Here is a 15,226-nt window from a genome sequence, read left to right on the forward strand (position 1 = left end):
ATTTTAAATCATTTAGTTAGGGGCATGAATTTGGTTCAGTATAATTTAATCTGTCTGACTAGGGCTTTAAAATAATGCACCGTATAATTTCCTGTTTAATGAGAGTCTTTCACTTGTTTCCATAATTAATAATTCCCCTTCCACCTCTTTTAGGTGTCTCTTAGCCATGAGTGCACTCGTGCCATAATGAAGCTGGTGTACTGTCCGTATTGCCGGGGCATTTCTAGTGTGAAACCGTGCAACAACTACTGCCACAACGTCATGAAGGGCTGCCTAGCCAATCAAGCAGACCTGGACACGGAATGGAGGAACCTGATTGGTAAGGAGAGCTAGTTATGTGCCAGTAAAACTGTTGAGTTTATGACATGTTCCCCCCGCACACCCCAAAGCTCATATTCAGTCTTTGTGAGACAGGGATTGGAGAATGAATAAAGTGCTATTAGAACAGTTAAAAGGGCATAAGACCCTTTTACGCTAAAATTCCTCTGCCTCAGCGCTGGACTGTAAAAGGACTGGAAAGACATTTTACTGTGTTTGAGTAATGGGCTCAGTCAAATCACTACACAGAATGTGCTACACTGGCTAACAAGACCCGTGATCCTGTCAAGAGACCGATACTCTTTCCAATTAAACCAATTAAAACAACTCAATTAATTCTTGTGCCTTTCCCATCTCTTGAGGCTTAGGGCCAGATTCTATCACCCTTCTTCTGGCTGAGTGGTACCGTCCTCCACGAGTACAAGGGTAAACTAAATTAAATTGGAAAGCACTTTTAGATCCTTCAGTGGAAGGTGCTGTAGAAATGAAAAGTAATAAAATTGTTTCCATGGGATACTCAGAATTGAGGACTTTCAACCCTGACAATGCTCCTTCAAAACAAAAAGGGTGGGATGGAGTTTGGAGGAATGAGACGCGTATATAAAGGAAAATAAAGCTCATTTGCTTTATATTTAAACACAAATGCCATGGTGGAGGGGGCAGGGTCAAGTTCAGCAGCCAAGCAAAACAATCAACACTAGGAGAAAACTAGAATGAAATCAGTCAAGGAATGTAGCCTGAACAATTATTACACTTATAAGATTACATATTGGGGTGCAATATGCACTTGTCACAGATAACAGGTTCTTTTCCTAGGTGGCTATTTAAAGTTAATTGACAAGACTGAAGCACTTAGAGGAAGGGAAAGTGATCAGGAACAGTCAGCATGGATTCACCAAGGACAAGTCATGCCTGACTAATCTAATTGCCTTCTATGACGAGATAACTGGCTCTGTGGATGAGGGGGAAGCAGTGGACGTGTTGTTCCTTGACTTTAGCAAAGCTTTTGACACGGTCTCCCACAGTATTCTTGCCAGCAAGTTAAAGAAGTATGAGCTGGATGAATGGACTATAAGGTGGATAGAAAGCTGGCTAGATTGTCGGGCTCAACGGGTAGTGATCAGTGGCTCCATGTCTAGTTGGCAGCTGATAACAAGTGGAGTGCCCCAAGGGTCGGTCCTTGGGCCGGTTTTGTTCAATATCTTCATTAGTGATCTGGAGGATGGAGTGGATTGCACCCTCAGCAAGTTTGCAGATGACACTAAACGGGGAGGAGAGGTAGATACGCTGGAGGGTAGGGATAGGATACAGAAGGCCCTAGACAAATTAGAGGATTGGGCCAAAAGAAATCTGATGAGGTTCAACAAGGACAAGTGCAGAGTCCTGCACTTAGGACGGAAGAATCCCAGGCACCGCTGCAGACTAGGGACTGAATGGTTCGGCAGCCATTCTGTAGAAAAGGACCTAGGGGTTACAGTGGACAAGAAGCTGGATATGAGTCAACAGTGTGCCCCTGTTGCCAAGAAGGCCAATGGCATTTTGGGCTGTATAAGTAGGGGCATTGCCAGCAGATTGAGGGACGTGATCGTTCCCCTCTATTCGACATTGGTGAGGCCTCATCTGGAGTACTGTGTCCAGTTTTGGGCCCCACACTACAAGAAGGATGTGGAAAAATTGGAAAACATCCAGCGGAGGGCAACAAAAATGATTAGGGGACTGGAACACATGACATATGAGGAGAGGCTGAGGGAACTGGGATTGTTTAGTCTGCAGAAGAGAAGAATGAGAGGGGATTTGATAGGTGCTTCCAACTATCTGAAAGGGAGTTCTAAAGAGGATGGATCTAGTTTGTTCTCAGTGGTAGCAGATGACAGAACGAGGAGTAATGGTCTCAAATTGCAGTGGGGGAGGGTTAGATTAGATATTAGGAAGAACTTTTTCACTAGGAGGTTGGTGAAACACTGGAATGCATTACCTAGGGAGGTGGTGGAATCTCCTTCCTTAGAAGTTTTTAAGGTCAGGCTTGACAAAGCCCTGGCTGGGATGATTTAGTTGGGGATTGGTCCTGCTTTGAGCAGGGGGTTGGACTAGAAGACCTCCTGAGGTCCCTTCCAACCCTGATATTCTATGATTCTAAGACATAATTTGGTGAAACACGCACAGACAAACTTTATTTAGTACAGACAACTATAACTGGAATCATGGGAAGGGATCAATATGTACAACTATATAACTAAGATAAGTGCAGTTAAGTGGTTTCGTATATTGTTTATACTTACAATCTTGTATTGTGTATGTTTACAACTTATGGAGACCTCTGGAAACAAAGACAGAAGGGTAAGTAAGGTGTAACCCATCAGAAGGGAGGTTCTGATTCCATTTACACCATCTCGGGGAGCTGATAAACCCACAGAAATAGGACCTGGGTGTGGTATTTTATACCCTTCCTTATGGTGGTAATACAGATATATACCACTTTTGCTCCTTTATCCTGATTATAATAATGTCATTAACAGGCCCTATCCATGCCTTTAGGATGTCCATAATTAAACATCAAGCATTAATATTCATGATGTACATCACTTATTTCTTAATCATTTCTATATGTAAATGCAATCTAACTGCTTAATACTTCATAGCAACATAACTGGCAAAGCCCTGTAAAGCTCCCTTCTTGTGGAATCCTGTGGTGTACTGTACCTGTTTGTGGAGTTACTCATTTGTCTCTTAGAAGGAGAGTGCAAAATATCTGACCTGGGGTTATTTCTTGAGGCATACACTCTTCAGCTAAATCCCAGCCTTTAATAAGTACTCCCTTATGCTCATACAAAAGGCCTGTAATCATAACAAACCTAATAACTCGGTTATTTATTCTCCTTCTTGCTGTAAACTCGCTGTTAACTTGCATTTAAAAGACTTAGCAAAGGAATTATATGGTAGCCAAAACTATAAACCCTTGACGATCAGGTCATGGGTCAGCAGTCAACAGGAAGATCCTGCATCTTTCACTTTGTGGCGGTGACAAGCCTTGTTGCAATGAAGTGGACTGTATGTCTACCTAAGGGTATGATTCACAGATTTTAAGGCCAGAAAGAGCCATTATGATCAAGACTGACCTCCTGCATAATGCATAATAACAAAGAACCTCAGCCAGTGATTCCTGCCTCTGGCCCATACCTGCTGGCTGAGCCAGAGCATCTCTTTTGGAAAGCTATTCAATGTATATAATTAAGCTGGATTTTCAGAAAGCCTGTGATAAAAAGCTACTGCTTTAAATGTGAACTACAAGGATTCAGGGAAGTGACGGGGTGGAGGACACAGAATCTGTGTATTGCTTGCCACTGGAAGTAATGGAGCTCTGTGGGAAGTCAGAGGACCCCTTGCTGTTCCTAATTGACTTTCACAAATAAGCCCAAGGACAGCATCTGCAGATAAACTAACTGATTACATGTAAGTGGGGCTGAGAGGTGAATGAGCACGGTGCAAGCAGCAAGTACATCTAGGAGATTTTTATTTTCAGCATAACTGGTTTAACACCAGGGAAATGAAACGTAATGGAGATAAACATAAGGTAATAGGTAATAGGCAATGTGACTATAATAATGAACACTTACAAATTGGGATTCAGGCTTTTAATTTTTTTTTTTTTTTGCCTTAACAGCCTATTAGCTGAAAGTTATTTTTAAAAAATACATGTTCATTTCATTTCAAGGATGTTTTAGTTCTGCTATCCGCCAGTTGTAAGGCTCCAATACAGCTATAAATGGAATGATCTTGTGTCCTTGGTTGTGTCACCTCCACCATAGGTTATTGCACTGCACTCGTCATGGGGCTTAGCTACACCTGAAAGCTAGTCACCAACATCTCCTTGTTCAGAATGCTGCAGGCTGCTTAGCTAATGATGATCCTTGCAGGGCAGGCATTAGCCCTGTGCTCTCTAGTCAGTGCTGGCTGCCAGGTTATTTGGAGGGGTCCAAACCAAGGTTTTGTTTTTGACCAGAAAGCCCTACTTGGTTCGGGTCCTGGCTATGCGAGAGTTTGTCCTCTCGTTATGTGGCCCCGTGGTAACAGAACACAGCTGAAGCACTCAAATGAGAAGCCCCTTGGTTTAAAAGGAAGGGAGCTGGCAACAGGACTGAAGGGGTCATGGCCTGTGGAAGTAATTTCTCTAGAGCCCTTGTTTGTTGCCTTCTGGGCATAGGGCAAGGCATAGGGGCCTACTTTTGAAAAACTGGCTTCCAGCCACACAACTCCTCTTGCTCTCAGGGCACTTTCTCCTAACTGCCTCATAACTCTGCTTCTCTAAAGGGCAAGATTTGCACTCCTGGGCCTCGTGCTGCCAGTACATCATGCTGAAAACCCTTAGCGCTCAAAAATTTTTAACCCGCTGAGGTACTCATAGGCCAGCCCAAGGGTCAAAAATCCACCTAGTGCAGCAACCTTCCGAGGCCCCTGACTTTTTCAGCCAGTTCCTTTCAAAAGCAGGAAGCAAGCGCTTTCCTAACTTCTAAGAACACAGAGAGGATAAATTTAAAAATCCCTTTCTTTTTCTTCAACACCATGCAGTAGGACCAGTCATTCCAGAGAAGGGCAAGGCAATGGGTATCAGTGGCCAGACAGTGTCACCAGAGGACACTCAATGCGGGATATCCCCTTGGAGAACGGAGGTGCATCCATGCCAGAGCACACTGCATAGTCTGACAGAGCCTCCAGAGTCATCTGCTCTAGCCATTAGCCGTCCCCTTTCCTTGGAGCAAGATCTAGAAAGGGAGAACTTGGTTCCCTTGGTCAGAACAAAGCAGTGCCTTTCCAAGTATGGTTCAGTGACTCCATTTCCTATTAATAAATCTTCACAGACTGAGCCCTGTGACAGTTTGAGGCTAAGGATGTCTTGTGACTTGTCTGAGCTCAAACACATGAGCCAGCGGTTCAGGTAAGGTTTACAGCCCTCCTTTCCCCAATCGTGTAGTCTTGCCACTAGACCACACTGCCTCCCTTGTGTGGTTCTGACTAAGCTACTTTATGCAGCACTGGCAGGACAGCTGAGTCACTTGAGCTCAGTCGTTCCGTACGTCTTCTCTCCTTCCTCTAATTCCACAGTAATACTACTGCTCAGCGCCATCCGTTGTGACAATTACCTTCCAGATACAGTGCACAGGCCAAAATCATTTTCAGGTTTCCTTTTTGGTGAGGACAGAGCTAAAATACTTGTGGTGCTTCCACGTAGATCAGCCATGCCATGTGAGTATTCCTTAATTTCTGGTACTAGTAACTATAGACTAATGTCTCTGTGTCAGCTGGTCAAGGGCTCTTAGCAGTTTAATGCTTATACAAACAAATTACAATCGCAGCTACTACCTCCGGTTTTGGTGCTCCAAGGTCAGCATGGAAACCCTGGAGGACATCCAGGAGACTTTCAAAAGCTGTAAAGCCTTATTTAATAGCCCTCTACCATATGACTTTAACCCTTTTTCCTTTGTCAAGGTTTCTCTCTCCTCCTGGGAGTATAATGACACAAAAATAAATGTGTTTAAAATAGCATGATAAGTCTTGCCAAAATCCACAGGAGACTGGCAATTGATGGTCAAATTCTGTGCTTATTTCAACCTGCCATGCTCAGGCACTGCAGCTCTTCTTGTGTTTACCGCCCTCTCTCTGGGTCTCTCTGAACGTACGAGGAGCCTACTAGGTTCTATGGCCCTGATACTGCAATGAACTCGACTAGGTCAGACTTCTCTGCAGAGTTTCATTGTCCCCCTGGCTGGAGGGAACCATCCATGCACAGCTCATTGCTGGATTGGGACCTGACCGAGCTAGCAGATTTAGAGCAAAATAAAGTAAGTTCGAAGAGGAAAAGTATCGTGGTAGCCCATCATTATAGCACATGAGTAAGTAAGATCTTTCATATGCATTTCAACACAGTCCATTTAACTAGATTTTTCACTCTTCTTCCTCCCTTTTGTGCACTCACAGAACTGTATTTTCTTGTCAGACTCTTCAGCGGCTGTCTTGTTCTTACAATTCAGCTGTCTTTCTACTCAGTATTACTGCCTTCTATTGTTAAAACACGCATGCATGCCACGTCTCCTTGTTTCAGTGGAATGTTGCAAAGTAAAAGTTGAATCACTGCTCAGCTGAACCTAGGCTGCTGTTACATATGATCATCAGCCAGCTTTTATCCATATTAGTTTATGCTAATTAGCTTTAATTTCTAATGACCCAGATGGCAGGTTACCACAACTAATTGGAAGTGAATCCCGTAGAATGGTTAGTGAGTCTGGTTAAAAGAAGTGGGGGAGAGGAGACAGCATCTGCTCCATGGGTTTAAACCTGGAGTTTGTGCATTGGCCTTTCTGACAAGGACAAGCCAATTGTTACCTGTCATTGCACTCCATCTCGCCCCAGCAGAATGACTGGCCGCCATTCCTGAAAGGTCAATCTGCAAGTCTAATTGATTGATTAGGTGGTATTTCTGTATGCTTTTTGCACTTGTTCCAGGTTCTTCTTGCCCAAGAGACACTGTTTTTGACAGTAGCTGACCACTAGGAGTAAAGCAGATCAGTATTTAAATTATGCTTGCACACTGTAATGTTAAAGGTCATAATTCAAGCAAGTCACATAGCCAGGATGTTTAACAAAGGGTGGTGTAGAGAGGCTAGCCAGGGCTTGTCTCTCTCCGGGGCAGCAGGGGACCGCACCGCCTCACTACCTTGGGGAATAGCTCTTGCAGGGAATTAGTCTGGCCGCGGGAGTCTTCCTCTATGGCCTTAGTGAAAGTACAAAATAAGCACAGTGACCCCAGGCCCTGGGTCAGGGCAGGGCACTGGTGAGTCAGGTGTTCAGGCCCTCAGGCAGGGCTGAGCAGTAACAGTATCTAATGGTAAGTCCAGGCCTTAGATCAGGGTGGGACAAAGGTTCTCCTGAAAGCCTGTAGGAGACACTGGGCCTGCTTTCGCTGCTTCTCTGTGAGTGTGTCGCCGAGCTGGGGCCTCCAGTATCCTCTGTCAGGGGCGCGCGGGGACCCACCTCTGGTTCCGGTGGGTAAGGGTTCATTATTAGGCCCTCCCGCTCCCGCCATGGTTTCAATAGATTCACATGATATTGCTGGGTTTTCTTGTGCCGGTCGGGCTGGTGGACCTCATAGGTGACGGGCCCGACCTTCCGGGCCACCTCATAGGGTCCCTGCCAATGGGCCAGCAGCTTCGGTTCACTCAATGGTAGGAGGAGCAGGACCCGATCACCTGACTCAAAGGCACGGACCCACGCTTCTTGGTTATAGGTTCGTGCCTGGGCTTGTGCAGCTTTTAAGTTTACTCATGCTAGGGCTCTGGCCTGAGCGAGGTGCTCCTGGAGCTGGAGAACATACTTCAGGAGGCCCTGGGTTGGAGACGGAGACTGCTCCCATGTCTCCCGCATTAAGTCTAATAGGCCCCGTGGGCGGCGGCCATATAGTAGCTTGAACGGGGAAAATTTTGTTGATGACTGGGGTACCTCACGGATTGCCAGCAGTAAGGGCAGGAGTAGCTTGTCCCACTGGCGTAGCTCCTCTGCGGGGAACTTGCACAGCATCTCCTTCAGTGTCCGATTAAATTGTTCCACCAGTCCGTCAGTCTGTGGGTGGTAGATGGAGGTGCGTAACTGTTTAACTCCCAGGAGCTCGCATACCTGCTGCAACAGCCAGAAGGTGAAGTTGGTACCCTGGTCCGTTAGGATTTCCCGGGGCAGGCCCACTTGAGCGAAGACCTTCACTAGTTCGCCAGCGATGGTCCGGGCGGTGGTGCTCCACAATGGCACAGCCTCGGGAAAACGCATGGTATAATCCACGGTGACCAGCACATACTGGAATCCCGCAGCACTTCTTGGGAGCGGGCCCGCCGAGTCCATGGCCACCCACATAAATGGCATCTCCACTATGGGCATGGGAACCAAAGGGGCCTTGGGTACTTGTGGGGGAGCCGCTAATTGGCACTCCAGGCAGGAGCTACAATAGTTCCTCACCTCCTGGTGCACACCGGGCCAAAAGAACCGTATCAAAATCCGGGCAAGGGTCTTTTCATGGCCCAAGTGCCCTGCGGCAGGGATGTCATGTACGAGCTTCATTACCGCTCATCGGCGGCACTGAAGCACCAGCAGCTGGGACCGTGGTTCTCCCATGCGGGGATCCTGTTCCACCCGGTAAAGACGGTCATGGTGTAGCTCAAACCAGGGCCACTGATTTGCACGATGCGGGTCGATCACAGCCCCATCGACAGCGGCTAGTTGTCCATAGGCCCAACTAAAGGTGGGGACTGCTCTTTGATTGCAGGAAAAGCCTGTGTTAAGTCGGGGTTTGATAGCCGGCCCTGACGGGGGTTCCTCGGTCCCTCCCTCGGGGTCTGGGATCTCCTCCTCCAGTTGGGCCTCAGGGCAATCTCCTAGCACAGAGGTCGAGCGGAGGATCTCTTCGAACGCCGGCAAGTCTCGCCCCAGAATCACTGGGTATGCTAGTCGAGGAGCCAGGCCAACGACCATCCATCGTGTGATCCTGGCCACCATTAGTGGGACCAGGCACTGGGATATGGCCGCACGTCACCATGGATACGTTGCAGCCTGATCGTCCACAGGTGGGGGTTGGCCCGGGGCCCCAAGGTCTGACGGATTAGCGTCTGGCCACAGCCCCAATTGATCAGGGCCAGGGCTGGGTGGTCCCCGACAATTACCAGTACCGTGATCTTGGGGACCTGTGGTAGCCAGGCCCCGGTCTCTCCTGCACAGATGTGGCCGAAGCTGCAGTCCACCTCAGTGCAGTCATGCTGTAAGTGTCCATACTTTCTGCATACAAAGCAGGGCCCGAGTTCCGGGTGACCACCCTGGGGGCGGGGGGGGGGTCCCATTGGGCCCCTGGGGGGACTCCGACAGGACACTTGGCACAGGGGGCGCAGATCCTTGTCAAGGTGGGAGTTCAGGGCGTCTAGCCCAAAGCCCTAAGCAAGCCTCTTGCCCACGGGGAAGACTCCACACTTCGGTCTGAGCGCCCCCTTTCTTTTCAGGGTTCGGGCACTCTGGTCCTGGGGAGTGGGCTCTGGTAGCTGGGCCCACCGGTGCTTCGGCCGCAAGGAAGTCTTCCATCAAAGCGACGGCGGCGGCGAGCGTTGCTGGCCAATGGCGAAGCACCCAGGCCCTTCCTCACGCCAGGAGGATGTGTATGAATTGTTCTAAAATAATTTGTTCCCGGACCTCGTCCGCGGTCCTCCTCTCTGGCTGTAGCCACCACTTGCATGCTTCCTTTCCAGCTCTTGGGCCACCAACCGGGGTCTGGTGCCGGTGGGATAGTTCCAGAACTGATGCCGAAAGGTTTCCGGGCTGACGTTTAAGGCGTCCAGAATTGCTGCCTTTACCTGGTTATAGTCCCGTGTATCCTCCATAGACAGCCCTCTGTACGCTGTTTGGGCTGTCCTGGTTAAGTATGGGGCCAGAAGAGTGGCCCATTGGTCAGGGACCCACCCTGCAACCAGTGCTACTCTTTCAAAAGTTACCAAAAAAGCTTCAGGGTAGTCATCGGGTCCCATCTTGGTCAGCCGCACTGGCGCAGCGGTGCGGGGTGACCCGGCCATGTCTCCCGGCTGGGGCTCTGCGGGGCACGGCAGTGCCATTGCCAGCTGCTGCCGACATTGCCGCTGTTGTTCCTGGTTCTGAACCCCCAGATCCCGAATCAGCTGCTGTTGCTGTGCTCCCAGCTGCTGCTGCTGCTGGAGCTGGGCCGCCTGCTGCCGCTCCTGGCTCTCGGTCAGGAGCTTGGTAAGTTTGTCCATATCCATGGCTCATTCTGGGGTATGTTCCCCGCCATACCCCTTCTCACAGATGTCGAGGGATCGTGCCCACATTCTCCACCATGTGTAGAGAGGCTAGCCGGGGCTTGTCTCTCTCCGGGGCAGCAGGGGACCAAACCGCCTCGCTACCTTGGGGAACAGCTCTTGCGGGGAATTAGTCCGGCCGCGCCAGTCTTCCTCTATGGCCTTAGTGAAGGTACAAAATAAGCACAGTGACCCTAGGGCGGGGCCTTCGTGAGTCAGGCGCTCAGGCCCTCAGCAGGGCTGAGCAGTAACAGTATCTAATGGTAAGCCCGGGCCCTAGGTCAGGGCGGGGCACTGGTGAGTCAGGCCGGGGCTGAGCAGTAACAGTATAGAGTAACAGTAGGTCCAGGCCCTACGTTCCAAAGGGCCTGGGAGAGGGGGAGACTGCCACCCGTGAGTTGGGTGGCAGGGGGGGACTCAGGCCCTCCCACTCCACTGAGTCCCAGTCCGGGGCCCTAGCAGCAGCAGAAGACCCGCTGCTGTGTCAGTGGGGATCCTGGCCGCAACACACTGACATGGGTTCTCGCAGGGCTGCAGCCAGAGTAGGGTCGCCTGCCCCCAGGCTACTTCGACTCCCCCTCTTGAGGTACCTGGGTCAGGGTGGTGTCCTCAGGGGGATACAGCACCATGGGTTCCTCGGGGTAGCTGGCCAGGGGCAGGCTTGGCAACTCCTCTGAGTAGCTGGCGTGGGGCAGGCCGGGCCAGTCCTTAGGTCTTCTGCAGGCCGCTGGGCTTTCCCACTCGCGAGCTAGGTCGGAGGCGTCTGGCCTCCCCATCGGCTGCCTCTACAGTGAGCCCTGAGGTCAGGCCTTTATACTTCCGGGGCAGCGCCTGACCCTTTCGGGGGGCAGGCTCAGAGCTCCCTGGTTCCACCCACTCTGGTGTCTGAAGGGGCTCGTCTCTCTCCAGGGCAGCAGGGAACCACACCGCCTCACTACAGTGGAAATTCACTGCCACTCTGCATCCTTCGCTCTTACCCCATTGTTTGTGGTTGAACATGAAATTGTAATGACAAACATGTAGCTACTGTATTATATGGTCAGAGCAGGGCAGGTCAAGTTAAAGGAGATGTTTTACAGTGAGTGATAGATTGAATTTTATCAATAATTTTGGGGATTTCCTTTCATCTATCAATATGTGTCCCCAGAATTAATGCATCCACAAGCTAAAATTGTTCAGAAAAGTTTTCTTGAAAAATCTGTTACTACTCCTAAACAGGAGTTAAACTTCAGATCCTTGGTACTGCAGCAGGGGCAGAAAATACCAAAAAGCCATTACACCATTAGGCGGCATGTTTGATTTTCTATATCAAAGCAGCTGTTGGCTTTTACTGTAAAAAAAAAAATTGTAATGGAGAAACTACGGTAATTTTTTTCAGTTCTTGATTAAATTTAAAAAACAGCTAAAACAGTTCATTTAGTTTGATGATAAACAAGAAATGCTGCCAAGCTAACCCTCCCTGGCTTTGCAGCTGCCATATCCCAGACTGTAGACATGGGCAAGTAACAATTTGTGATCTTTGTTCCTGAGTCATTGGGTAAGATTTGAGCAGAGTCCGTTATTTTTGTTACCTTCTGCTCTGGCCTGCTTGTTTGTCTCATCAGCCTGTTATGTCATGTCTTTTAGACTGTAAGCATGTTGGGGCACGGCCTGTGTTTTCTGTATCTTTGTGCAGTGCCTAGCACAATGCGACCCCAGCCTGGTTGGCCTCTAGGAGCTACCACAATATAACCATTAGATAGTACAATATAGAGAATATTGTCAGCTGAGTTGTGGGTGTTATTAAACCAATTGCATTGAGCTTTAGATCAGGCCCTTTATTATGGACATTGCCCCCATAAGAACATAACATAAGAACTGCCACACTGGCTCAGACCAAAGGTCCATCCAGCCCAATATCCTGTCTTCAGACAGCGGCCAATGCCAGGTGCCCTAGAGGGAATGAACAGAACAGGCAATCGCCAAGTGATCCATTCCCTGTCTCCCATTCCCAGCTTCTGATAAAGAGAGGCTAGGGACACCATATGTTGTATGTGTCTGAAAGAGCCTCATCCCAAGCCCTTTGAAGTCAATGGGAGTTGTTCCATTGATTTCTGTGAGTGTTGGATTGGCCCCAGATTGGTTTCTATAAAAAGCATTAATTGTTCCTTCTTTGAGCCCTGTACAGTTGGACTCTTGGTGCTGGTATAATGGAGCCTGGCTTTGCAGGTTAAAGACACAGAAAGTAGTACTAATAGAAATAAATGTAAGTTCTGTAAAACAATATCACTATGAAACATGTGACAGGTACAGAATGCATTGAGGTGTGGAGTGAATAATGCTGGCAATACATACTCATGCTGAGTTAGCCTTTGTACCACACCACACCATCCCCTGAGAGCAGTCTGGGTACCAACTGATGGGTAGAGTAGAAGAACTAGAATAGACCTTGCTCAGTCCCATTGAAGTGAATGGTAGCTTTCTTGAGTTAAGGACCTCAGGATTTGACCCTCTATATATTGGGAAGAAAAAACATCTTAGGGCAGACAAATCATTTTTCTGTATGGGCAGATAGCAGGGATTCCAAGCATTTTGTTAACATTGTCCGTTTTCCTCCACAATCTGATTTTATCCAGTTCAGTGGTCTAGTTTATTTGTTAAACAAAAGTGCATTGAAATCAGTACAGGTGCCAATGCCCAATAGGTGGTTATGAGATATTTTTATGTCAAACTATGTGGTTAAAAATAAAAGCAATGCTGATTGACATTATTGTTAAGTCTATTTATAGTATGATGGTCTCACCACACAGGATTCATTAGAAACCTCAGGATTTTTCACTTACAACACTGTCTCTTCCTGTGCACTGGATGTGTAGTGTTCTGGTGTGTGACTCAGTTTTGGAGTCATCCCATTTATTGTTTTGGAGCACTCAATAGAGGAAATAGCAAAGAGTGGAAGGATTGCAGTTCAAGATTTAAATGCAGTGGCAGAACTGGAAGTGCAGGGGGCTTGCTTTGGAAAGCAGTGGATATCGTAGAACAGGGCTGAGGTGCATTGGCAGAGCATGCACGGTGGTGGAATAAGGGAACCTATGCGAACCTGTGCTTTTGTCAAGCCATCCAGTGCTGGTAGTCCACTCACTCTTGCGCTGCTATACTCCACTCACAGATCTATATAATTAAATAAACGTAGAGGCTAATACAATGTTTATAGAGCAGGGGCTGCATTTCTAGGAAGGTGAATGGCATCTCTTAGTAAAGACAAAGACATCAAGAGGAGACTTTGCACTGCAATTCTCAAAAGAAGAATCTGAACTTGATGGCAGTTGTCAGTAGTTAAGAACCTGCAGATGGCGGTGTACAAACAGTCCCATTTTTAATCCATTCCTTTAACCTCTAAGGTCTTGGTTGTTTCCGGTCTCTGGACATTCAGGGTATCAGTCTGTATACACACTATGTTCTTTTGATCTCCAGTACCATGCACGTATATAAAATTTCCTTCTGCATTAGCTTGTGTTGCCAGTAAAATCCAGCAAGGCATAAATCCAGTAAATAACTTCTAGAACATGGATGAATTCTGCTCTGATCCATTGTCATTTCAGCTCCAGAGCTTGTGAGGTGCTGAAATCAATAGCAGCTTAGAGCACTGGGCACCTTTCACCCACCCCTCACCCACCTCACCTCCTCTCTTACCAGTTTAGTTGCATGTGTTGTGCTCTATTGTTCCACATGTGAGGTAGACATTTTCCCTTGCTGGTCATGCTTCATCCTGCCAGAGCACTCAGATTTAAAATGGTGCATGGGAAATATTCACTGGGAGGAAGTTTTTTTTCTCCATCCCCGTTATGGGAGCCACACACGTGCCTATTACTCATAAAACCCTTTCGTGGGCACTTTGTGTAAACACCACCATCTCCAGAGTTCCGTTCCTAGCAGCACTTGGTTGAAAGTTGAACGCAAGCCAATAGGGGAGGGTTAGAGCAAGATCCTTGCTTTATATTTCTGCACAGATTTCTCTCTATAGAACACGCAATGCTCTCTGGTCATTTTGTGAGGTAGTGGTAGTCTGCAAAGAGATGCTGTAATAGCTGTTACTTCCCTATGGTGTTCATCTGGAACTATGGATTCCCTTACTGATGCATTTGGGCCTTATTTTGAATGCTGCCAAATTCAGAGTGTGAAACTACTGAAAATATACACACAATACAAGTACCTGGAAGATGTTCTTCAACGCCTTCATCTACTGAGGGGCAAATGTTTGATTCCTCCCAATACAAATATATGTAAATTTTAAGTTACACTATAATTTGATTTGTATAGTATGTACTTAAAGGGTGTCTCCATCTCTCTTATTTTACTAGATTCTATGCTGCTAGTGGCTGACCGGTTTGATGGACCATCCAATGTAGACACTGTAATTGGTACCATTCACACCCGGATTGCTGAAGCCATTTCTAACATGCAGGAAAACAGAGAGTCTATCACAGCCAAGGTAAGGAGCTGAGATCTGTGTCTAAAGTTGATATTAAATCAGTTGAAAATGCTCTGGCTACAGCCTTGTGCATTTTCTTCCAATACCATTCAACTGCCTTAACATACAGTAGGCAGAGAGATTAAATACCAGCTTCTTTTAATTAAAAGAAACCATTCACCCCATACAGGCAAAGCTTGTCAAATGCTTCTGATTCAAACTCCTCCCCATCTCCACCTCCAGCCAACCAACTTGATATGTATGGACCAAATACTGCCTGGTGTTGAATTCTGAATCCCTGAGGAAAGTGTGGTGGCATTGTATTATGGTGCCTCAACCTCTGTAGCCGAGGGGTTTTTTGTATTCTCACTGAGCTGAGCTACGGACTGCAAGTTTGTGGGCTGCCTTACACTTGACCCAGGAGACAACCGCTCTCGACAGCCACAGGGAACACTAAGAAATGGAAACATTTGGCTTACTTGGTTGTATTTATGGAGTAGGGTTGTTACATGGCAATCATCCTGTGAAGCAGGTTCTGCTGGTGCTCAGCATCTCACAAGAGCTACATTTCCACGTGCTGTTTTATTGATCACCACTTTCAGCACATTTAATCCACTAATCACAA

General features: G+C 47.6%; 1 protein-coding gene across 1 annotated transcript in view; it reads left to right on the forward strand.

The window, feature by feature from the left end:
- GPC1 (glypican 1) overlaps positions 1-15,226 on the forward strand; it is a 324,164-nt gene that overhangs the window by 289,112 nt on the left and 19,826 nt on the right. The window contains exons 4-5 of the mRNA XM_073360055.1: positions 154-319; positions 14,492-14,622. Of these exons, the coding sequence (XP_073216156.1) occupies positions 154-319; positions 14,492-14,622 (297 nt within the window). The remainder of the gene's footprint in view (positions 1-153; positions 320-14,491; positions 14,623-15,226) is intronic.

The sequence above is a fragment of the Lepidochelys kempii genome, chromosome 9 (assembly GCF_965140265.1).
Source record: "Lepidochelys kempii isolate rLepKem1 chromosome 9, rLepKem1.hap2, whole genome shotgun sequence".
Lineage (NCBI taxonomy): Eukaryota > Metazoa > Chordata > Testudines > Cheloniidae > Lepidochelys > Lepidochelys kempii.